The sequence below is a fragment of the Sinocyclocheilus rhinocerous genome, unplaced genomic scaffold (assembly GCF_001515625.1).
Source record: "Sinocyclocheilus rhinocerous isolate Xijiao unplaced genomic scaffold, SAMN03320098_v1.1 scaffold2184, whole genome shotgun sequence".
NCBI classification, from domain to species: Eukaryota; Metazoa; Chordata; class Actinopteri; order Cypriniformes; family Cyprinidae; genus Sinocyclocheilus; species Sinocyclocheilus rhinocerous.
In genome coordinates, this window is record NW_015635537.1 from 397,440 (window position 1) to 421,638 (window position 24,199).

Below are 24,199 nucleotides of genomic sequence, written 5' to 3' on the forward strand. Positions count from 1 at the left end.
GCGTTTCAGAAAGGCGGGGCATAGAGGAGAAACAATAATGTACAGTATGTGGAAAATAATGTTTTTTGAACCTTAAACCGCATAAACACATTTCATTACACCAAATACACAAAATAATGTTCTTTTTAGCAGCATCACATGACCCCTTTAAGACAAAATTCAAAACAAAACAAAAAATTGCATGTGTCTTTTATGTTTTGTGTAATGACTTTTATGATTCATATAGTGTAATATAGTGAGAATATGGAGCTCATACTCGAGGAAGGAAAAAAATCTGGTGGCAAAAAAAGAACAGACGTATGTAATTTGGAGGAGTTGCTGATATTTATATGCCCAAAAAGTAAGATGAAATTCTGATAGCTTGTAATGTAAATCAATGAGATCTCTAACAGTATAACAAACTACTTTTGTGTTACATTTAAATATCAGCTGTCACGCTATATCTTCCAAAAGTATGTCTTAGTAAGATGATATTTCAATGCTTAGTTTTATTATCAAATTGCTATAGTGTTTGTGGGGGTAAAATAATGCAATGAAATACATTGATGATTAAGAGATTAACAAATTCCTCAAAAGCTGATGGATCATATTTGATTCATCTTAATATAAAAAACATATGCATGAATAATCAAGTAAACCTTAGTTGCTTCAGTCCAGTAAGTGTTCATCTTGAAATACTACAAACAATATAAAAGTTATCCTTAAGTTTACTTTATAAAAATCAGTAAAGATTTTCCCAGCAAATGAACCATGACCTAAAGGGGAATGTTTTTACAATTATACTAAAAGGCCTTTTTACTTGCGAAAAAAATTTGAACTAGCAATCAGATGACAGGAGGCATGAGTAAATTGTGAGCAACAGGCTTTTCAAGCAAAGTTTTGATAAATTAGATATTCATGTATCAAAGATGATAAAGCAGCTTTATTTATAGAGTTAATGAACAACAAAATCACTGATTATTGGAGCCGTATATGATTATGGACTTATATTTTATATATTAAGTATTTTACAGTGAAGAGTACTCTGGGTGGTTCTCAGGGATAAACTGTTGGACGGGGCTGTAATTGTGCTGTCTGTTGTTTGTCTCATGTCTGTTGTCCACAGGAGCGGTGATGAAAAACTGCACTGAGAATGGCTGGTCTGAAGTCTTTCCCCCGTACGAACTCGCCTGTGGCCATGGGCTCAATGACAGCTTTCAAATTCCCATTGACTCGGTACTATCAAAAATCATATTCTGTTTTATTTCTATATTCGTATTCTTTCAGAAAAACGAACAAACATGAAATTTCACTAAGGGCAGATTACAAGTTAAAGAAAGAAAAAGAGTAAATGCATGTACAAGGGACAACAGCGCAACAATAGCTTCCTATCTTCATTTCACTGAACCAGTAACACGGAAACACAATAAATATATGAAAAATTTGAATGCTACATAATGTAAATTGATCTGTCTCTTCTCTTAGGAGGTCTCACATGAGTATTTCTTTTATGTGAAGATGATGTATTCTGCGGGATATGCCATCTCTCTTGTCTCACTCAGCATTGCCCTCACAGTGTTGTGTGTGTTCAGGTAACAGACTGTGTGTGTGTATGTTTGATTATTCACATTATGAGCATATAAAGTGTAATAATAACACTGAGCAGCAAACAAAAAAACTTGCTATGAAGTTGCTAAGGTGTTCTAGGTTGGTTGCTTACTGGGCCCAAGTAAAAAGAGTCTCCGCCTCCAAGTTTCAATAGCTATGTTTCCATCCACCTATTTTTGTGCATTTTGGGATATTAAATACATAAAAAACGCTGAATGGAAATGCCAAGATGCACATAAATTCTAAAAGTGCACAACTGAAAACATGCACATAAACTATGATGGAAACACATTTACCGATGCGCATAAAAAAAAAAGCATGTGTCTTTGTGAGATGGGACGGCGTAACTGGACCAACCAGTGGACCAATCTCATTGCACAGCATCTGAAATGTTGTTTTGGTCAATTCTGAAATTCCTGAGCCAAAGTCGATCGTCAAAGTTTTTTGGTGTAATTACCTCCCAGAACCGTCTTTCATGACTGTGTTCCAAAAAAGCAGGCATCTGCCTCCGAAACAGGCCCCCCCCCACACAATGACTCGACGGGCCCCCCTGCACATGATCACGAGCAAACTTACTAATGAGAATGAAAAACATTCATTGTACTGATCCAGAGTTAAATATTGCCACACAAATCATTTAGCTCAAAGGACCATCTCTACAACGGTAAATTAACAGGAAGCTAATAACTCAGTGTTTCCATGCACCTATTTTTTTTTTTGCACATTTTGATATATTGCATAAAAAAGGCTGGATGGAAATGGCAAGATGCGCATAAATTCTAAAAATGCGCGTAAAAAACGTATGCGCTCAATTGAGTAGGTTAAAATTCTTATCCGGTAAGAAAACATGTGCATAAACTACGATGGAAACACTTTTACTGAATAAATTCCTTAATGCGCATCAATGGGACAGCATAACTGGACCAACCAATGGACCGATCTCGTTGCAAAGCATCTGAAATGCTAGTTTTATCATTCTAAAATGCTTGAGCAAAGTCTCGCCAAAGTGCTTCGTTATGATCAACTCCCAGATTTGCGTTCCCAAACGGCAGGCTCTGAAAATAAAATAACATGACCGCGTTTCGTCTACGCGCTCTGAAGCTCGTAATTTATTTTATACAAAAATTATCATATAGGCCTTCTCCTACTGCAGCAAATGTAATTTTTCTTTGTGATATTTAGCGCAAATTAATCAGGAAGTGACGATTTTTTGTTCTCTTCAACTCACTATGGAAACTGTGCTTTATTTACAAATGTTTTATGCGTTACTCCAATTTTGCGTTTTAATTCGTAACTTTGGATGGAAACGTACTGGCGTAGCGGACGGGCAAGCACTGCGGGGGGTGCAAACAGCAGCACAAACATTATTTAAAACATAAGGATTAGCACATTGTCACATCACCTGCAGTGCATCTAGGGAGAAAAACAGATTAAAACAACATATAAAGGAATAAAATAAATAGTCCTAAACAAAATATATTTTACTTAAATAATTAACATACTGTATTAACAAAACCAAATAAAAACCTGTGCGACATGTCTACACTGAGTTCCGGTTCATTTTTGTGACCGCGCCACAAGCTCAAGGAAACCAAGAAGGCTGAGAGCCTACACTATTTGTTTTCTTTGTTTTACAAAAGCTCAATGTTTTGTTTTTATTGTGAGTGTACACAAATAAAAGTTACCCATTTACAGTTCCGAATAATGCCTTATTCTTATCTATATGACCAAAAATGACATAGTATTTTAACTTGTTTTCGCTACTATAAGGAAAAAAATCTAAGCGATCACGCCAGAGCCTCTCGTGGGAAATATTTGTATTCGTGCTGAATGAGAGAAGTATAGGTGCGTTTCAGTTTCTCTTTAAATGGATGAAAATGGTGCTTTATTTGCGAATGTTTTATGCGATATTCGAAGTTAAATTCACACCTTTGGATGGAAACATAGCTTATGATATTCTGATCTTTAAATATGGCTTAAGTTCCTCCTTCAGCGTACTTTAAAGGGATAGTTCACCCAGAAATGAAAATTCTGTCATTAATTACTCACCCTCATGTCGTTCCAAACCTGTAAGACTTTCATTCATCTTCGGAACACAAATTAAGATATTTTTGATGAAATCTGAGAGCTTTCTGTCCTTACACAGTCTCTTAGAAAAGTAACAAGCTGCATGATTTGAGATATCATACATGTTCATAGATCAACCAGTGTGAGTTGAGTTATGCATTTTGGGATAGTGGAGTACCTTTAAATATGCACAATACTAGAGATTCTCACCTTAGGAAACACCACTAATAAACAACAAAAACAACAAATAGGAATATTACACTTACACGAACTTTCACATCAACAAAATATAGGAAATTGCAGTTCATGTTAAACACACATAAACCATTCCATTAATTTTTAAAAGCAACACTGCAGCTCTCACAGAAATCCCGAAGCACAGAGAAACTGTCCTCCAGTGCTTGTTCTGTTAGTGATAACAATTGTAAATCATCTAAAAAGAAGTTAAAATTAAAATAGCTGTCATTCTGAGCAAGAACATGGAAGATGGAAAGTATCCCGACATCGTAGCGAATTTGTCTAAGCCTAAAGCGTCGCTCTGCTAAACTCTGTGACATCAGCCAAAGAATTCTGCCTTTTGTGTTCCAAGTTCCACACTGCAGTTACTTTGTACAGGCTGGCTTTGTGATGATAAAGATGTTTAACGTTTTGATGTTTACATTCAGATAAGTTTAGAAAATGTCTAGTTTAAAAAAAACCCACATGCCACACTTAATTTACACACATTGTGTTTTATTCGTTTAAAAAGCCTCATCCTCTCTCGAAATTTCTCTCCATCCCAACCCCCATCCCTCCTCCAGGAAGCTGCACTGTACTCGTAATTTTATTCACATGCAGCTTTTTTTGTCCTTCATCATGAGAGCCATCTTCATCTTCATCAGAGATGCTGCACTGCATTACTCACAGGAGTACTACCACTGCAACTCTCATCCGGTACACATAAACAACCACACAACGCGCACACATAAATGCATTATATTCTAAATATACATCATAAAAAATGTACAGATAAGCTCTCTGAGCTGTTGTGTTTCCGGGGTTTCCCTCAGCCTGGCTGTAAAGTGGCACTGTTCCTGTCTAATTACTGCATCCTGGCAAATTACAGCTGGCTGCTGGTGGAAGGACATTATCTGCACAGCCTCATTAACCTCTCACTGCGTTCACAGACGAAACGCCTGCACTGGTACATCCTACTTGGCTGGGGTAGGATTCTTTCTCCTGAAAGTATTGTGACACTTTGTGGTTGTCAGATGTTAGTTGATCATTTTGATTGTTAAAGGGGTCATATGATGTTGCTAAAAAGAACATTATTTTGTGTATTTGGTGTAATGAAATGTGTTTATGCGGTTTAAGGTTAAAAAAACACATTATTTTCCACATACTGTACATTATTGTTTCTCCTCTATGCCCCACCTTTCTGAAACGCGTCGATTTTTACAAAGCTCATCGGTCTGAAAAGCGAGGTGTGCTGTGATTGGCCAGCTATCCAGTGCGTTGTGATTGGCCGAATACCTCAAGCGTGTGACAGAAATGTTACGCCCCTTTCCATACTGTAATGACCATAGAGTGAGCGGAGGCCGGGCTAGAGTGAGCGGAGGCGGGCGGGCTTGAGAATGGCGCGGCCGGAGGGCTTGCGGCAACCACATGTGACGACCCCGGGCTGGACTCCACTTCGTCCACGGTGAAAGCCGATCCGGCGATCCACAGCGCGAAGTTGATGTATTCCCTCAGCGACCAGCACGGATCAGCTCCAGGCATGACGAAGCAGATATCGTCCTCTTTTGGAAGACTAAACAAAGTAGTTTCGCTTTCACAACGAAACACACAGCATCTTCACGACATGGCGGCAGCAACAATACTACAGCGAGAATCAAAGTTACGCCTTCTTTCTTTGCGTGAACATTTGGGCGGCGTTTTGCAAATCTTCCCACATCCTGACGTTTATATGTGGGGGCGTGTTAGAACGAGCTGTTTTAGGTAGGTGTGGTTGACTCTTAACTTTTATAAAGAATATCTCTTTGGATTTGAGACTTTAGTCTTTGCAACTTTACAGATCTTCTTTATGCACCAAGAGCTTGTAACACTTCAAAGAGAAAGGAAAAATTGAAATCGCATCATATGACCCCTTTAATGTCATTCTCTGCATCTGCACTCTTAAATATAAAGGTTCTTTATTGGCATCTATGGTCCCATGAAGAACCTTTAAATTCTATTTAACCTTTCCATTGCACAAGAGGTTCTTTAGATGAATAAAATGGTTCTTTGAAGCACTGTTCACTGAAAGGTTCTTTGGGGAACCAAAAATTTTTATTCTAGGTCACCTTCAAAGCAAAACCCCCTTTTGGAACATTTATTTTTGAGTGTGTGGTTCCTCTGCTAGAATACCTGTGTGAACTTGAAGGGGTCATGAATTGAGAAAGCAAAATTCCCTTGATCTTTTGACATATAAGAGGTCATTATACTATTAAAACATCCTGTAAGTTTCAGAACTCAAAACTTTGTCGTTAGTCTAAAAACAGCTTATATTGAATCCAGTCTGCCAAAACGACAGCTTGTGGATTGTTCTACTCTGTGATGTAATAGTGTGGCTAAACTCTGCCTCCACAGAAGAAGATCAGTGCCTGCTTTTACATTGCTGCCTGTTTAGCCCCGCCCACCGATTTGCACATGTAGTGTTTACCAGAGAGGCGAACGCGCAGGTCTATGCACAAACCAAATGATAAAGATGGCTCTGAAGATAACAAGATGCTGTGCATTGCCAAGTTGTGCAAAAACAGTCTTTTATTGCTTTACTTCTGATCCCTACGCTAGGAAAGAGTGGATGAACTTTATTTTTAATGAGGATCCAGACTGCAACTCAGTCCTTTGTTCACTTAATTTTACCGTGGATTCGTTTACAAAAAAGGCACAATTTGACGTGGAATTTTCAAAAAGATTGAAACTAAAAGACGATGCTGTGCCGACTATACTGGATCCGACAGGTATGTCGCAACACACAAGTGTGAGTAACTGTTTTCTTTAGGTGGTCACTATTGCTTTCCCTTCTGAAAATTAACCATGGTTTTACTACAAATGAAACCAAAGAAAAACATGGTTACTATAGTTAAACCATGGTAACCACAAATTAAACATGGTCTTGCTACACTAGCCATAGTTTAACCATGGTATTTGTAGTAAAACTGTGGTTATACAAATGGTAATCAATGCACCAAAATAAAAAATGTTTACTACACTTTTACTATAATAAAACCATGGTTAATTTTTGTAAGCGTTGTCTCTTCTTACAGATCGTTTGAGTTATGTATGTGTTGACCTAAATCACAGCAGCGTCCATCTATGAGGAATGTAGGCTGTCAAAGATACACAACTATTAGCCAATCACAGCAGTGGGCGTTTACTTCCTAGTCTACAATCTGCCACCATGCCTATTCAAACAGAGCGTTCTGATGAGGGAGGTCAAAAACAGGACAGAAAATAGCCCTTTAGTTATAAATTATGTTTTTTGATGTAAAAATCTTGATAACATTATAAGTGGATCTCAGAGAACAGTACAACATAAAAAACAAAGGCTGTTCGACCACTTTAAGGAGAACTGATTTCATACATCCACTAAAAAATCTCCAAAACACCAGCAGATTAAAAGCCATTGACTTAGTTCTGAGAAAAGCTCTAGTACCGTTTAGCACAAATGACACGCCATGATATTTTGTTATGTAATTCAGCGACATTAGGACTAATGTTAGTTTTTTTTTTTTTAAGAATAGAATTAGAATAGAGAGTGCTAGAGATAGAGGGTCAAATAAAGATGGAAGAGATGTGTTTTTAGTCGTTTCTTGAAGATGGTTAAGGACTCAGCTGCTGGGATTGAGTTGGGCAGGTCATTCCACCAGGAGGGAACAGTTAATATAAAAGTCTGTGAAAGTGATTTTGTGCCTCTTTGGGATAAACAATAAAGCGACGTTCATTTGCAGAACGCAAGCTTCTAGAGGCACATAAGTCTGAAGTAATGAATTTAGTGTGGTAGTTTTGTAAGCAAACATTAATGCCTTGAATTTTATGCGAACAGCTATTGGTAGAGAGTGCAAATTGATAAACACGTGTTGTATGACGTGCATTCTTTAGGCTCATTCAAAATTAATCTTGCTGCCGCGTTCTGGATTAATTGTAAATAATTAAGAAATTGTAAAGAATTTGTCAACAATATATATTTCATTTATATAATATACAACTTTATTAAAACAACATGTATACAAAAAATAAATCTTTATATAAATCTTTATATTTATATGTTTTGTAAAAAAAAAAAATACAATAATGCATGTCTGTCTTTTATATTTGCTAAATATTTGCTAAATATCAACATGTTTTAGGTTTGGTTTACGTATGCCTGGCAAAGTATTCCATATACGGAATTTTAATATATGTACATAAATAACATTTGCATATGGAGACAAAAATAAAAAACAGACCCCCTTGGTGAACAGGAACTGTTTATTATCAACGTTCTTCAGCATATCTTATTTTGTGTTCTGCTGAAGAAAGAGACTCATAGAAGCTTGGAATTACATGACAATTTGATTTTTAGGTGGTCTATGACTTTAAGTAGGTGTAATTATTTAATTCAGAGCATAAAGATGAGCAACAGGTTATGATGTCGAAATCAAAGGGGTCTGTTTTGATTATTTAAAAACAAGTAAATTATAAACAATACATAATTTAAGTAAAAACAATTTAAGCTTATGTTCTTCTAAACTTCTACCGAATTACCAAAATGTGAATTTCTTCTGTTTGATTAGAGCCAAACTGAGCTGAACAGTAAAATACTAAATAATTTGCATGAGCACGAATTGAAGTGAAGGGAATGCATATTCCAGATATACAATTAAAGCTTCATTTTGTTCCCACAGGGATCCCGATGCTCATTATTATTAGCTGGAGTTTGGCCAAATACCTGCATCAGGATGAAGGGTACGTTCACAAGCATTGACAAATCAGTTTCAGAGTGGGTTAAAGTTGAGAGTTGGACTCTTTTAAGCTCAGTCTGATCTCTCGAGGGACTTTCTTTGTTTATACCAACCTCCTTTGGACAACAACAAAATATTATTTATTATATTTGTATTATGTAAGAGAGGCTATTTTAAACCAGCACACAGTATGTTGTGTATGTGTGCTGTCAGATGCTGGGAGACGAGAGATCATGGCTGGATATGGTGGATACTGCGAGTTCCAGTCATCATTTTTATCACAGTAAGCAAACTTTCCAGTTCTAGTTTGATTCGGCCAGCTTCTGGCCTATTATCTCACATTTAAACAGTGCTTTTACTTTCAAATGGCTCTGCTTACAATGTTTTTTTTTTTTTTTAAAGAATTATTCATACTACTGTCGTTCCATGTTTATAATATTTTTGAAATATCCAACAGTTTATGGAACAATGAATAGTCTTTTTAATTATCTTAAGGGAACTGTTTTTCAGGTAAACATGCTGTTTTTTCTGAGTATTATTCGGACATTAGTGGCAAAACTGAAAGCTCCTGACATGCATGGAAATGAAATCAATCATCACAGGTGAGAGATAATAACACGTTTGAGGTCACTAGCAGTAACAAACTGAATTGCAAAAATAAGGACTGTGACAAAAATAATGTGCATTTTTAATGGAAAATGATTTTTGCTCTTTTGTTGGGTACGGCTTGGGTCACATAAATTACATACTCCAGTTGAACAAACACAGCTTTGTATGATTGAAAAATAAATGAGTGCATAAAACAGATGCAGAACTCTTACTCATCATCCTCTTTTCTTATGGTGTAGGAAGCTGGTGAAATCTACATTTCTCTTAGTGTCGCTGTTTGGGCTGCAATATGTGCTCTTCGCCTTTTTCCCTGATAGAGTGAGCATGCTAACCTTCAAAATCTGGAATGTCATTGAGCTAGCATTAGCATCCACACAGGTGATGATATACAATTCAACATCTCTTCTTTATACAAACACATACGCACAGGAGCAGTCACAGCAAATTTATTTGTATAGCGCTTCTCATAACACACATTGTTTCAAAGTAGCTTTACAGAAGTTAATGATGTTAATGTTTATAATATCTTCATGCCTTATGGCACATTTAACAGATTAGAGCTGACCTCAGTGTTGGAAAGGTTACTTTGGAAATGTAATAGGTTACAGATTACAAGTTACCATACTTAAAATGTAATAAGTAGTGTAACTTTTCAATTACTTTATTAAAGTAATGTAACTGATTACATTTGATGAATAGGAAATAAAAGAGTTATCGAATAAGCTTGTTCTAAACTCCTGAAACATTGTTGTTTCATATTTTAGAGCAGTCACTGCAATTTATGAAAGAAATAATTAAATCTGTATGTGAGAGTGTGTGTGAAAAAAGCAGATGTAACCCCCTTTGTAATCCTTAACATTTTCATAAGTAACTGTAATTTAATTACATATTTTTTCTCAGTAACTGTAACTGATTACAATTACTTTTATTTTGTAATTAAATTACGTAATTCCGTTACATGTAACTAGTTACTCCCCAACACTGAGTATAATTGACATTTTGCGATGACATGAGCAATCTAGTAGTTGAGATATGCTATAGTATATAGTATTTACATCGTCCTACGTGAGTATACTGTATATGTGGATAAACATTTTATACACATATTCATTTATACATACATTTTGGGTAAACAAAATCTGGCAGTTGATATTTTCTGTATAGTATATATTGCTTTACATTAATATAGTGTAGGCTATGTATGCTGATAAAGTTGGATATATTTACATATCCAACTTTATATAAAGAGCTGGGTGATAATATGGTTACATTTTGCAACAAAATAATAAAAAACAGACAGTTGAGTTGTGTTATATAATGTATATCCCTTTATGGATGTGGATGAATTTAGATTTAATATATACCCTACTTTATACATTGATCTGTGTGATAAAACAGTTTACATTTTTGCAACAATATAAACAATCATGCAGCTGAGAATTGCTGTATTGCATATATTGCTTTACGTGATGCGGATGAAGTTAGATTCCTTATATATCCAAGTTCATATATAGAGCTGTGCGATAATACAGTTTACATTTTTGCAATGATAAACAATCAGGCAGCCGAGGTTTGCTATATAGTATATAGATATACAGCTTTATGTGGGTGTACTGTATGTTCGCAGGTACAGCAGATTTAACAGGAAAAAATATACAATAATGAATCCCAAACATTGTAGATTACATTTATTGGACATTGTTTTTGTTATTTATACTCTCTCTGACTTTATAAAATTATCCACTTTGCCTTTTGCTTCTGTTTCATGTTGCGTTTGATATTACAGGGCTTTATTGTGGCACTGCTGTACTGTTTTTTGAATGGAGAGGTGAGTGAATCAAAAAATGTTTAAATTCGAATCTAATTATCTTAGATTATGCTTTCCAGGGACAGTCTGAGTTTAATACATCACACATTTCCTGCACATTTTAGACTCACTTGTCATTATCGGATCCTGCTCGAGGCATAAGAAGCAGGACGGTTCTGTTTTATGTTTCACGGGTCAGTCTTAACAACTATTGACCTTTAACTTTCCACAGGTACAATATGAAGCCCAAAGACGGTGGCGCCTGAAGCAGTGCTTCCATGGTGACCCCAGGGTGCATCACGGCTCCCTGAGTAACAGTGGCCTGCCGCTGACACAGGTCTCACTTCTGACACGTCCCAGCACACAGATCACCTGACCACAAGCACCCAACGCCACCTCAGATCACTCGAACCACAATCCATGCTAAAATCATGCACAGTCCATTAAAACTACACAATCTCTCAGATTAACTAAAACAAACAAGCCATAACAAACAATTTATGAAAATGATTGTATCTGTCTTGTATCTGCCTGTTCTTGATGGTGTTATAGTTATTATGAAACAAATGCCTGTATGCAGTGAAAGTAACTTATTATATATATGAGAAAACATCAATATTAGGTAGCGACAGCACAATATGTGATACTATTTAAAGAGGTCATGACTTGAAGAATTACATTTTCTTTGATCTTTTGACATAAGAGCTTATTTTACCATATGTAACATGCTTTTCAGACTGCAAAAATTCCTCCTCCCTGTAAAAGAGTATTTTTTTTCTACTCTATCCACACTGCAATGTCACACTTTAACAGACATTTGCATCCACATCTAAACATCAACACCGAATTTACCTTTCCATAGCCGCCCAGAAGTGGTGAGCAGCGAGGTGACAAGAGGCGCGTCATTTCCTAACTTGTGTGTCCTCGTTTCCTCACTATTTAAGAAATGAGAAGCATCCGAGGAATGAGATGTAATGACGTTGGCTAATCAAAACAATGGCTGTTTCTGAAAAGTCTTATGGTGTGTATACACTTGTAGTTTGGTTCTTTTGGTCCAGACCATAAAATAAATGAACTTACTGAACATCTAAAACAGCTGCTGTTTACTGGGCTAAATGTGCTCATTTTACATGTGTACGTATAGTGGTATTTTTACCTGGTTATAACTCGCAAAGAGCATATGGAATGTGTAAAGAAGTCAAAACAGTGGCAGTGATTCCTCCACTGAACACATGGAGATCTGCTATAAGGACCTGACAGTTTTGATGCTTGGACTGAACTGTAAAGGGCAACATTGCTCCTATGATGAAAAGAACCAGTTACTGTACCTTTGTCACATCTCAGGACATCACATCCTGTTTTTAGTTAGTTAAGATGTCTTTTGGTCGAACCGCAACCGGGCCTGTCCAAATACCCACACTTGCGGTCTTTTCACTTGACCACTTGTCTACTTTCATGACGTATTTCCTGTTTTTGACCCAAGTGTTTAAATGGGCGTGAAGACCACAAGCATGTGTAGGTGAGGCAATGACACCTCTCAGAAGATTTTAGCATGGTAATGGATATGTGTTAATGTATTTGGTCTTGGCAGAATAGATCTGCTGTGCTGCTGCTGCTGAATTGCTGCTGCTGTTGTAGATTATTGCTGCTGCTGCAAAGCAATATCAGGAACTTGCTACTGCCATTACATACACAGATATGGTGCTGTGAGTATTTAAGACATACTGCTGCGAGTATTTAAGACATACTGCTGCTGCACAAATAGCATATATAGGTAATAACCCATAGCAGATCTGTACAGATGGAGCTGGGGAAGTCTGAGGAACTCTGAAAGCACACTGTGAAATGCTCTAGTGGATGCTAACCAGCCATTTAAATGTAAAGCAGCAAGCTAGCTGGCTGCGTATGCAGCATAAACCAATCAGCTTGTGCCAAGTAGTTTAACACTGTTAATATCATCAGTTTGCGTTAACGACCCATCAGCCTGCGCCAACTAGAGTTTCATGACAGAACTTGGCATTTGCAGACACACAGGAAACTTGCTCTCAAGTGTTGACGGACATGCTTTGACTATTCCAATATGGCAGACAGCTTAAAAAAAGTGGCCCATAGAAACAGCCGCTAATAGGGCATCTAGTTATATCTGTCCCTGCGTTCCATTCAAAAGGGCTCATCTCTATGCCCTAATACCCTCCGGAGTGAGAGCTTCGAAGGGTTGAAGGGTGTAGGGGACCAAACAACTGTTTCTTGAAGTGCCCTTCTGCGTCATCATCCCGTGCCCACACGGAGGCGCCGTCATCAAGGGAAGAATCAGCGCAAAGGATCATGGGGGCGCGAAGTGTCCATCAGTTGTACCCTTCAAAATCCTTCATTCCGAAGGGCTCTTTGAAGTGGCCAGTTTTGAGCACTTTGGTTTGGAACGATCCTTCAATATGGCGGCCATGATTATTTTCACTCCGAAGTGCCCTTTGGAGGGTGATATATCCAGTTTGGAACGCACCCTGTGTCTGGAACAGTCTTGAGCACTTACTTCCTGTTGTGTGCACGTGCTCTCAAGTGGCCAAGACCGCAAGTGTGGGTATTTGGAAGTTTCCTTTGTTTCGAAGTGGACCAAGAACCCTGGAAAGGTGGGTCTTGGGCCACTCGTTTGATGTGCACCAAGGTTTTGATGGCAGCGTTCACACTTATACAAATGAACCACACTAACAGAGCAATCATACCAGAGTTCGTTTTAATCAAACCAAACCTGCCAAGTGTAAACACACCCTTAAAGCAAACTGAGCATCAAAATCGAGCATTTTGGGAGGTGAGAAACATCATGTTTAGCAAAAAAAAAAAATTTGTTTTTTCATTAAAAAAATAAATAAATAAAATAAATAACCTTCATAAGTGAACCTCAAGAAACATATTTTAAAAAAGACATCTTGACCCCTTTATATTTTTTTCATCCCCTTGTATATCTGTGTGTAAAAACTGATGATGATGCCTTGAACACCTATTATCCATGTATTGTCCTGTGAAATATTGTGAGTTGTAAAACACAAAAATGTAAAGAAAAGAAAAATCTTGTTATTAAATTAACTGATCCCCGTGTATAATTAAGAACATACTAAAATACTGTGAAAGTCTGTTTAATGATGTAAAAGTGAGAATTCTTTATTAAATAAACTGTTATTCTTTATTAAATTAACTGTAAAGATGCATTGTTCACAGATGAAACTGGAGTCAGTTGTCAGCTGCTGGTCATCAATAATATTAATTACATGAAATCAAATGAAAAATTTATGACAAAAATAAAAATGATAGAATGAAACAATCTGCTGTGAAAGCATTATTAATGATTGAAAAATAAATAAAATACAACCAAACAAACTAGTAAAAACATTTATTTGCACACCAGGCCTGCAGTAATTTTCTGCCAGGATATTTTCTGTCAAGTTTACAGACATTTCCTTCAACCCTAAAACACAACACAATGTAAAGTGTAATTTAATATTAAAAATAACACCTGTGATAAATGAAAATGGAAAATTGCTGAAAATGGAAAATTTTAGAAAGTTCACTATTTATAAATCATTATTTATAAATCTTCAAAATCAAAAGAATGCAGATACAGAACTGCTCAAGATGAACCAACAGCAGCTTCTAATTTAGCTTTTCCAAGTTTTAGAGTTTATTGTTAGTGCCGGCCTTATTTCTACAGTTTGTCAGAATGTCCACTAAAGGGTAGCAGCGGTTCAATATGCTGGATGTGCCGCGCTGCCATTCCATTGAGGAAGAACAGGAAGGTGGCAGTGAACTGACACCAGAAGGTGAGAGTAAACCCAAGGAGCGTTGCAAATGCTCCTAACAGGAGTACAAAAGTTGCAATTCCTCCGGCAGCCATTCCCCCCGCCAGCAGCACCAGCCGTGCCCCGAAGGTCCAGCGTCGACTGGAGTCCCTCCCTTCGCTGGCCTGTGACATCACAAGCAACTCCAGTCCAAATATGGCACTGACCACAGCCAGAGCAATCACAGAACGACACGCCGGCAAGCCCACACCTAGACCATCCACCCCTGCCTCCTCCAGATGTCTAGTGCAGTTAGAGGATGCTTTAAAACTTTGGGACCCCAACACAGAGCCCTGCTGCTCCTCCAGTGAGCAGAAATACCACAGGCCGAACATATGGCGGCCGGCGAGCAGCCAGTGACCATCACACACTGCAATTGACGAGAGGATGACAGACAGAAATGTACACAGGATAATAAGACTGCGGCAAAATAAGTCTAAAAAAAGAGGAGTGGACTTCCCACGTGGAACGGCCCCAACCTAGAGAGAAACAGAGTTATCAGAAGAAATCTGATCCACATCTGTATCAACATGAGATTCTGCTGCAGGCACTTATGTTTTGCCATTTCTGAAGACTGAAAACTGCTAAGACTGCTGGAAAATTCAAGTGTTTTAAATCTATTTAACTTTTAAATATGTAGTTTAATAAGAATAGGCTATTATAAGAAAAACATTTCTGTAGCCTAAATAACAAACTTTTCCCTTCTCACAACCATGTAAACAACGCCTCATTTTGTTGTATATTTTCTTGTCCAAGTCTTGGCGCTGTCGAACTTGCGTTATTAAATATTAAGTAGCTTATCTTGCATTTTCATTCCCAGTAAATGAAAGATTCCACTCTAAAGAATAACATCAACGTCAAATAACCATTAAAAATACATTTAAAAGGCATTACCCTGATTTTTATTGCCGTCATATTGATTTCAACGTGCCTTGAAGCCCAGAGACCAGGAGAAGCGAGACGAAGAAGCCAAGTCAACTCCAGTCGAAAGTACAGTATAATTTTAGTATAACATTAACTGACGTCGATCAGCAAAAGTAGTTCCGTCCCGTCTTGCTCCTTAGACACGCAGATCACGGGCGCTTCGCGTTAGTTTTCCGGTCACGGAGGTTTTCGGTAACTAGGAATCAGATATTATGTCTGTAAGGAGTTTCTTCAAATTTGGGCATTTTGTTCTAGGGTTTTTTTTTTTTTTTTTTTTTACAACTAATTTTCTTTATGTTTGCTATGAAGGTAACATAACTTGTCTTGGGAACTTTATAATATGCATTCTTTATAATATGCATAACATAGAATGCATTCACTACGAAAACCCATCGATAAAACTAAATATTTATTACAAATAATAAATATCATCTAATTAAAGAGTAAATCAGCTATTTCGATTTTTGTTTTTTTACAACTAATAATTTGTTTCTTATGTTTGCTATAGGAAGGTAAAAAATTGGAAACGTTATAATATGCATTATTTAATATAATATGCATAGGGCCTAATACTCACTACGAAAACCCATCGATAAAAAGTATATTTATTTCAAAACTATCATCTAATTTAATTATCATTAAAATGCATTTTTAAATACATAAATAAATAAAAAAATAATAATAATACTGTATAAAGCCTAAACTTGAGCCAAATTTAATGCATGATGTATGGAAAAAAAATCGTCAAATTATGCATAAAAATGTGTACAATTTGCATTTACATAAATTGTTGGCTATAAAAATGTGCCTTAGCAATTAGCGAATGCTATCAATACAATGTAGTGGAGATATTTAAGGTAACTAATTATTTTTTATAATTATTCTTAATATATAACAATACTTTCCGTTTTTCACTCAACTAAAATGGCTACTTTTCACTAGTAAAAATGAATAGTCACTAGTTGTAGTATACCTAGTGTGTTTAGTAAGTAATTAGGAAAATAATCTGTTGTTGGTATCAAGCACGTAGTTATTACTAAAGGTAGATCTTAAACACTAAGAATGTTTCTCTTCACAGAAATTGCTAATTATCTACACTGCTGATTATCATAATTATTGACGGACCAAAGTCCCTTTTGGGTGACTTTGACCCAAAACATAATTATGCATTTTATAGTCTCGAAAAGACTTTGAGCCCTTTCCAGACTGAGGTGAAGACATTAGGCGGGATAGAAATTGTGGAAATGGGGACATAGGTCAAATAAAACCTTATGTTGATGTTTACACACTCTAGAGTGAAAAGTTTTAAAGCCCTTGTGCGTTTGTAAATGTCTGGTCAGGTGACGTGAGCATATACCTCTTAACTGCAATCAAATGACTGATAGGACATTGATAATATCAAGTACTGGCTATGTTAAAATTAAGCCAGATTTTATGTATTAGGAATAATGGACAAGTAAAGTCATTCAACTTGATATTACAGCCAGACACATTATCAAGTCCGTCTCAGGAAAACAACTCAATTATAGTATAGAATATTGCTATTTTACAGAAATGCACTACTATATCTTAAAACAATAAAATTCAACACTCGTACAGTAAATGCATTTGATCATTTTTTAATCACAAAATCTTTCACAAGGTCTCAAAAAAAAAAAAAACATATCAAACTTTTTAAGGGAAATCCAACATGTTTTTTCTAAGTCAGTGTTTTTAAGAAAACAAAGCAAACATGGTTTTTGAAAAAAGTTATTTTATGGCATTGCATAAATCTGAATTCATAACAATACTTTCCGTTTTTCACTCAACTAAAATGGCTACTTTTCACTAGTAAAAATGAATAGTCACTAGTTGTAGTATACCTAGTGTGTTTAGTAAGTAATTAGTAAAATAATCTGTTGTTGGTATCAAGCACGTAGTTATTACTAAAGGTAGACCTTAAACACTAAGAATGTTTCTCTTCACAGAAATTGCTAATTATCTACACTGCTGATTATCATAATTATTGACGGACCAAAGTCCCTTTTGGGTGACTTTGACCCAAAACATAATTATGCATTTTATAGTCTCGAAAAGACTTTGAGCCCTTTCCAGACTGAGGTGAAGACATTAGGCGGGATAGAAATTGTGGAAATGGGGACATAGGTCAAATAAAACCTTATGTTGATGTTTACACACTCTAGAGTGAAAAGTTTTAAAGCCCTTGTGCGTTTGTAAATGTCTGGTCAGGTGACGTGAGCATATACCTCTTAACTGCAATCAAATGACTGATAGGACATTGATAATATCAAGTACTGGCTATGTTAAAATTAAGCCAGATTTTATGTATTAGGAATAATGGACAAGTAAAGTCATTCAACTTGATATTACAGCCAGACACATTATCAAGTCCGTCTCAGGAAAACAACTCAATTATAGTATAGAATATTGCTATTTTACAGAAATGCACTACTATATCTTAAAACAATAAAATTCAACACTCGTACAGTAAATGCATTTGATCATTTTTTAATCACAAAATCTTTCACAAGGTCTCAAAAAAAAAAAAAACATATCAAACTTTTTAAGGGAAATCCAACATGTTTTTTCTAAGTCAGTGTTTTTAAGAAAACAAAGCAAACATGGTTTTTGAAAAAAGTTATTTTATGGCATTGCATAAATCTGAATTCATTAGGGCTTTCACTACATGGTTACTGGTGGACGATTTCGTTTGGCCTGCGAGGAATGTGCCTATTCTCTAACACAGAACAGAGTCTGCATGCTACAGCATAACTGTAACACCCTTGTGAGGGGACACACTGGAGGCCGAAAGGCACTTTATGGGAGAACAGTACAGGTAAAGGCAGGCTGGCCATGATAGGTCCCGTCTATTAGATTCCGTATTTCCCCTTCAGCTCTTCTACCTTAGCGATGTATGCTTTCATAGCATCATCCTTACTCATACCTGAAAAGTGCAGGAGAAGAAAAACACACAGAGAGACACACACAGATTGAGCTGATTTACAGTGTTGTAAGTTAAGATGCTGAAAAAACACAAACTTAAAATGATATTTCACTGCCCTCTGCTGGTAGGGAGGAGAAACTGACCTTTCTTGGCCTCCCAAGCATCCCATTTGGCCTTGCCAGTGAAATCTAACATGCCCGGTCGAGCTGGAAAAGCACACACATTTCTTTAAAGCGCTGCAATTTTGATTTAGAGATAAACGTAGGTCACATTTATTTAGTCACTTTAATTTTGATAAGGAAAAGCTCACCTGTGTTAACATCTCCTACGGTGGCCTGTTTGTACAGACTGTAAATTTCCAGCATCTCAGCGTCCGCTGGTTTCGCTTTCAGCCGTTTGACCTCCTCTGCTGCTTTCTGAAACTCAGCCTGTGGAAAACCAACAACATGAGTTTACAGAACACTCTACAAATACATGCAGTGATGGACAATCAGTCAGTAATATTGATTTAAGTTTCACAACCCTTAAGTAGACAAAAATTGTGAGACAGAACTGATAGTTACGCTAATTTGCAGTTCAGTGAGTGAGTTCATCAGACTGATTCAATCCTGAGTGTGTGAGTCTTTTAAATGATTTATTAAAAGAACTGGATCAACGGCGAGCCGTTCATCTCACCAAATTCACAACTCACACACAACTCAAATTCACAACATGACTTATTTTGCTGTGCTGCTATGGATTCAACAGAGCCGGTATAGATTTGTTTCACCTCTGACAAGCGATTCATGGGACACTGGTGATACTTTGTGATATTCATTTAACTGCAAGACTAAAGGCCCACTGACACCAAAGACTATAACTATAAAGATAACTATAATGATAAGTAGATTGCATTACATTTACAGAGCAAAGATGGCACAGAGGTGCTTCTGAAGTGGAATATAGGCATCTTTACAGACTGTTTAATGCTGCTCAGAGGTGGCATAAATGCATTTATGTAACATTTACACTGAAAAGGTGGCACAGAAGCTCTTCTAAATTGGCATTTAGGTGTCTTTGCACAGACTGTTTAATGCTGCTCAGAGGTGGCATAAATGCATTTATGTAATATTTACACCGAAAAGGTGGCACAGAAGCTCTTCTAAAGTGGCATTTAGGTGTCTTTGCACAGACTGTTTAATGCTGCTCAGAGGTGGCATAAATGCATTTATGTAATATTTACACCGAAAAGGTGGCACAGAAGCTCTTCTAAAGTGGCATTTAGGTGTCTTTGCACAGACTGTTTAATGCTGCTCAGAGGTGGCATAAATGCATTTATGTAACATTTACACTGAAAAGGTGGCACAGAAGCTCTTCTAAAGTGGCATTTAGGTGTCTTTGCACAGACTGTTTAATGCTGCTCAGAGGTGGCATAAATGCATTTACTTAGCAATTACAACTATATGCTTTGATGCTAGGGGCTGAGATGGGTCTGAGCAGGCATAATTTAATCTAGCTTTCATGCGGCATTGCATCTTTACACAAAATTTCAAAAAACCTTAACTCGTGGTGTAACGAGGCTTAGAGTCCACACCAACAAACAATCAGTTTATCATAAGCACTCAGTGTTATCGTAAGCACTCGCGTTACTTTTATAGTTGCTTGATTCTATTCTCACAGAATTAGAAGAATTATCCTAACTTCATAACTAGTTCTCGTTATAGATACTGTCCTTGGTGTGAAAGAGCTTTAAATCAGAACAGAATATTAATCACTTTTAGTGAATTTCCCCCCAATTAAGACTCCGCTCTGCACTGTATACCAAAAAAAAAAAACGGATTAAGAAGGGTAAAACCCTCTCCATTCATGTCTCATTCTTATTTTTAACAAAAAGGACTGAAAAGATATTAGTCATGGCTATACATTCTTGGTCTGGCTCCATAATGCTGGCAGGTGACATGAACTGATTATGTAACCATGCACAATGGCCAGCACTCAATAAAAAGGGTTTGAGCAGATCTCTAATCACGGGTCCAAACTCCATCCCTCTCTCTCTCACGCACTTTTACTGTGATTCTTTGACCTAATTACGTGACATGCGCACTAAGGCCCCTCATCATCGACCGACGTCTGTTAGTCCATCCTCCTGTTACAGTAACCACAACGTGCTCGAGTAAACCTCAGTCTTATCATGGCAACATGTTATCAGATTTCAGTGCGTAAAGACTAAATACTCTCACACCTTTAACTGACAAGTATTTTTTGGAGAAGAACCGTTAACTGTCAACTAATATTTTTCGCGTTATTATTAATTTTTAATGTGTTGCAGTCAAGTCTGCATGCTGTAATACTAAAACAAATGTAATTACAACTTTACTAATCACTTCTAACGACCTAAGAACATCGAAGCATTTTAGTTGATTCAATAACTTTCCAAAACGTCCTCAATAGTAAGTGAGAAGACGGTAACGGAACTGGACACAACGCAGCGGTTTTCATTTACATTTTTCACTTCAAATGTATTTTCTGTCATCATTTAGGTCTATTGACCCTCATGTCACTCCGTATGACTTTCGTCAGTGCAAACAGGAGGCGGTAAGCAAATATCACCTTTCACTTTTTACCGCTTTGCATAAATTAAAAAAGAACGGTAAGGCTATCGACATCTTGTTTTGTGTTTCGCAAAAGAAAGTAATTAAAGTATACACGATTTCTGAGGGTAACCATTCATATAAGGTACCGCAAAAACGCGACGCAGGGATCAAAGTAGCGCGTGTAAAACCAACGTTTAAGAAATAGCGCAAACACAAAAGCTCGCTCAGTAGCTTTATATTATAATGCACTTTACATTCACGCCACACCCACGCAGACATGGCGCTCTCTTGAGGTCTAAATGCATCTTATGCCCTCCAGTGTCATTTACTGCATGCATTGTAAAGTTGACCTCTTTTTTTTTTTTTTTACCTCTCTCGATCGAGGTAAACCAGTATTAATTATCAAGACTTAGGAAATGCTAATCATCATCATCATCATCATCATTCCTTTATTTCAGACTCTTAGGTCCATGTCCACAAAAGTAACAAAATACAAGACAATACAAACATAAATGTACATGACACAACACTATTTAAAAACAATTCAAACAACACCATGTAGTTTTCTTTATCAAGAATTCTAATTACAGCACACGGTTCATACGTTGCAATCCTCAAATACTCTCATATCAAACAACAGCGTCTTGTCTGTTCATACTGACCTCAGACATGGTTGTAGATGTTTCAGTCTGTTATAATGATGTGCTTGAAACCCGTTGTGATGGCAGCGCGACTCTCCGACGATTGCTGTAGTATCGGCTGCCACGCACTTGGCCACGCCCCCTTGCACTCCATTGGCTGCCGGAGCATGTACTGAGCAATATGTCCAATCAAATTCACGAAATTGTAGGTTCTTTTAACTGGGCCACAGGGTCACGCCAGGGATGCCAGATTGAGAGTATTGTGCAAATGTAGAGATTCCCTAAATTATTCAAACAAAAGATACTCATTGCAACAGTTCTTTACACTGACCTGTATGATTTTTATCAGTGATTTTGCATTTAGGTGTTTGGACACAACAACTGATCCTTAGCTAAGGTTATCTACTGTTAATGTATGTAAAAAAAAAACACATTAAAACAGCCTACAGGTTTGTGGAACCTGATGTTTTTGTGCCTATTCAATTTAGACATGTTTGGAACGCAAATATTATTATATTAATTTATGCATTTAGCAGACGACTTACAGAGCATTCAGGCTATACATTATTTTTTTTTACCAGTATGTGTGTTCCCTGGGAATCAAACCCACAACCTTTTGCGCTGCTAACGCAATGCTCTACCACTGAGCCACAGGAATACATAAATAAAGCTTTTTAGTAATTAACCACAGTACACTGATATGCAGATTACCTTCAGATATTGTGTTTATAAACTTTACTATACTATGTCTCAGTCATAAATGACATTTTCATGGTTCACCAGCAGCCTTTTAAAGTGACCATGTTATGCATGCTGGCCCTGATCCCATACAGAGCACTTGATATAGGTCTTATGTTTACGCACACACACAGTTATAATCAGATTTAACCGTATTTTTTTGCATAGTTAACTACTTACTAACAGCCTATGTCATGCCACCAATGTGTCCATCGCAAGGGCGTTGAAATAGTTGAAACAGTTAGATCCAATCTGATTTGCTAGCTACCACGCAACTTTCTGTCAGTCCACTGGGAAATGTATAAGCTTCCGCTCATGCAAAAACATGGAGCTACGCCATATTTCCTCAAGATCATGCATTTTCAATTGTATTTCATTCTTAGAGGATTTTTAATTTATCCCATTGGATAGTGTCCAAATGATAATAGATATTTAATTTGCATTCCATTTTTGACAAGGATAAATAGAGATAGGCCAAACATTTACACTATAGTGCTTAAAAAAGTCCGAAAACATAGGCAACTCAAGCCATAGAATATAAACATAACGGTTTGTTTTGAAGTGTGGAGACATTGGCTGTGTCCGAAATCGCCGGACATATATATATACCCTTAAATAGGGCACTATTTGAGGCAACAGCCATTTTTAGTGGTGTCCGAAACCATAGTGGACGTTCTCGAGTGCACTCATTCAATCCCACAATGCACTGCAAAAACGAGTGTACAACTGGTGCACGCTCAACGGCTAGAGAATGCCTATAATGCACCGTGAGAGTCACGCGCCGAATGAATTCCCGCATCTCGCCAGAAGATAACGCCCGCAGCTGAATAATCAAGCCGTTCATTTTTACAAAGCGCTCATCCATGGCATACAGCATAATGTACAACACGGGTATAAATTCATTGTAAATTGATTATTAAATTGTTTGATTAGGGTTTATACATAATTTCCGTGACAGAGTTCAAGATAAATCCTTTAATCTTACTACTGGAGCTGCTAGTTTGCTAGTTTCAAATGATTAATAAACAGCAAGCACAAACTATGCAAAAAGCGGCATTCCTTCCGGTGCACTCAGTGTCCGAATTCACTACTCGTTCTCATTCACTCCTTCTAGTGAACTGAATTAGTGACCTAATGTAGGGAATAGTGAATGAGGGTATAGGGGGCGATTTCGGACAAAGCCAGGGACTTTTATTAAACACAGGGCAATCAGGGGAACACAGGTGCATGAAATGAGTCAATTAAGGGTGTTTTCACACTTGAGTCCTCTTTAAAAGAATAGAACCCAGACCGCTTTAAGTGGACCAAGTGAAAAAGGATCCAGTTATCTTTGTGTTCACACTATCGCAGATCCTGAATGAGGACTTTTTTGGTCCACTTAAGCAGTAATGGTGACTCAGACCTCTTTGTGTTCAGAGTGTTGCTTTTTGGATCTAGTCCAGTGTTTGATGGCTGACATTATGGCCTCCAAAACTGGAATATATTTATCTTTTGCACAAAAATATAAGTTTCGTA

At 37.0% G+C, this 24,199-nt stretch overlaps 3 protein-coding genes across 3 annotated transcripts in view; 1 reads left to right on the plus strand and 2 right to left on the minus strand.

The window, feature by feature from the left end:
• The window catches only part of LOC107747236 (secretin receptor-like), a 21,186-nt gene extending 9,693 nt beyond the window's left edge, over window positions 1–11,493 (plus strand). The window contains exons 4-13 of the mRNA XM_016561688.1: window positions 1,106–1,220; window positions 1,467–1,571; window positions 4,455–4,587; window positions 4,704–4,857; window positions 8,562–8,622; window positions 8,832–8,901; window positions 9,129–9,220; window positions 9,467–9,605; window positions 11,014–11,055; window positions 11,267–11,493. Of these exons, the coding sequence (XP_016417174.1) occupies window positions 1,106–1,220; window positions 1,467–1,571; window positions 4,455–4,587; window positions 4,704–4,857; window positions 8,562–8,622; window positions 8,832–8,901; window positions 9,129–9,220; window positions 9,467–9,605; window positions 11,014–11,055; window positions 11,267–11,410 (1,055 nt within the window). The 3' untranslated portion in view covers window positions 11,411–11,493. The remainder of the gene's footprint in view (window positions 1–1,105; window positions 1,221–1,466; window positions 1,572–4,454; window positions 4,588–4,703; window positions 4,858–8,561; window positions 8,623–8,831; window positions 8,902–9,128; window positions 9,221–9,466; window positions 9,606–11,013; window positions 11,056–11,266) is intronic.
• Window positions 11,494–14,641: 3,148 nt separating this feature from the next.
• On the minus strand, window positions 14,642–15,871 carry LOC107747239 (voltage-dependent calcium channel gamma-like subunit). Its single transcript, XM_016561689.1, has 2 exons — window positions 15,759–15,871; window positions 14,642–15,343 (listed from the first exon to the last, which is right to left on the minus strand). The coding sequence occupies exons 1-2, from the start codon at window positions 15,777–15,779 to the stop codon at window positions 14,732–14,734; spliced, it is 633 nt and encodes a 210-aa protein (XP_016417175.1). The 5' UTR covers window positions 15,780–15,871; the 3' UTR covers window positions 14,642–14,731.
• Window positions 15,872–18,413: 2,542 nt separating this feature from the next.
• On the minus strand, window positions 18,414–22,065 carry LOC107747240 (acyl-CoA-binding protein-like). The gene is made up of 4 exons (XM_016561690.1): window positions 21,968–22,065; window positions 19,043–19,160; window positions 18,876–18,938; window positions 18,414–18,732 (listed from the first exon to the last, which is right to left on the minus strand). Exons 1-4 carry the CDS (start codon window positions 21,974–21,976, stop codon window positions 18,659–18,661), a joined length of 264 nt encoding a protein of 87 aa, XP_016417176.1. The 5' UTR covers window positions 21,977–22,065; the 3' UTR covers window positions 18,414–18,658.
• Between the last annotated feature and the right edge of the window lie 2,134 nt (window positions 22,066–24,199).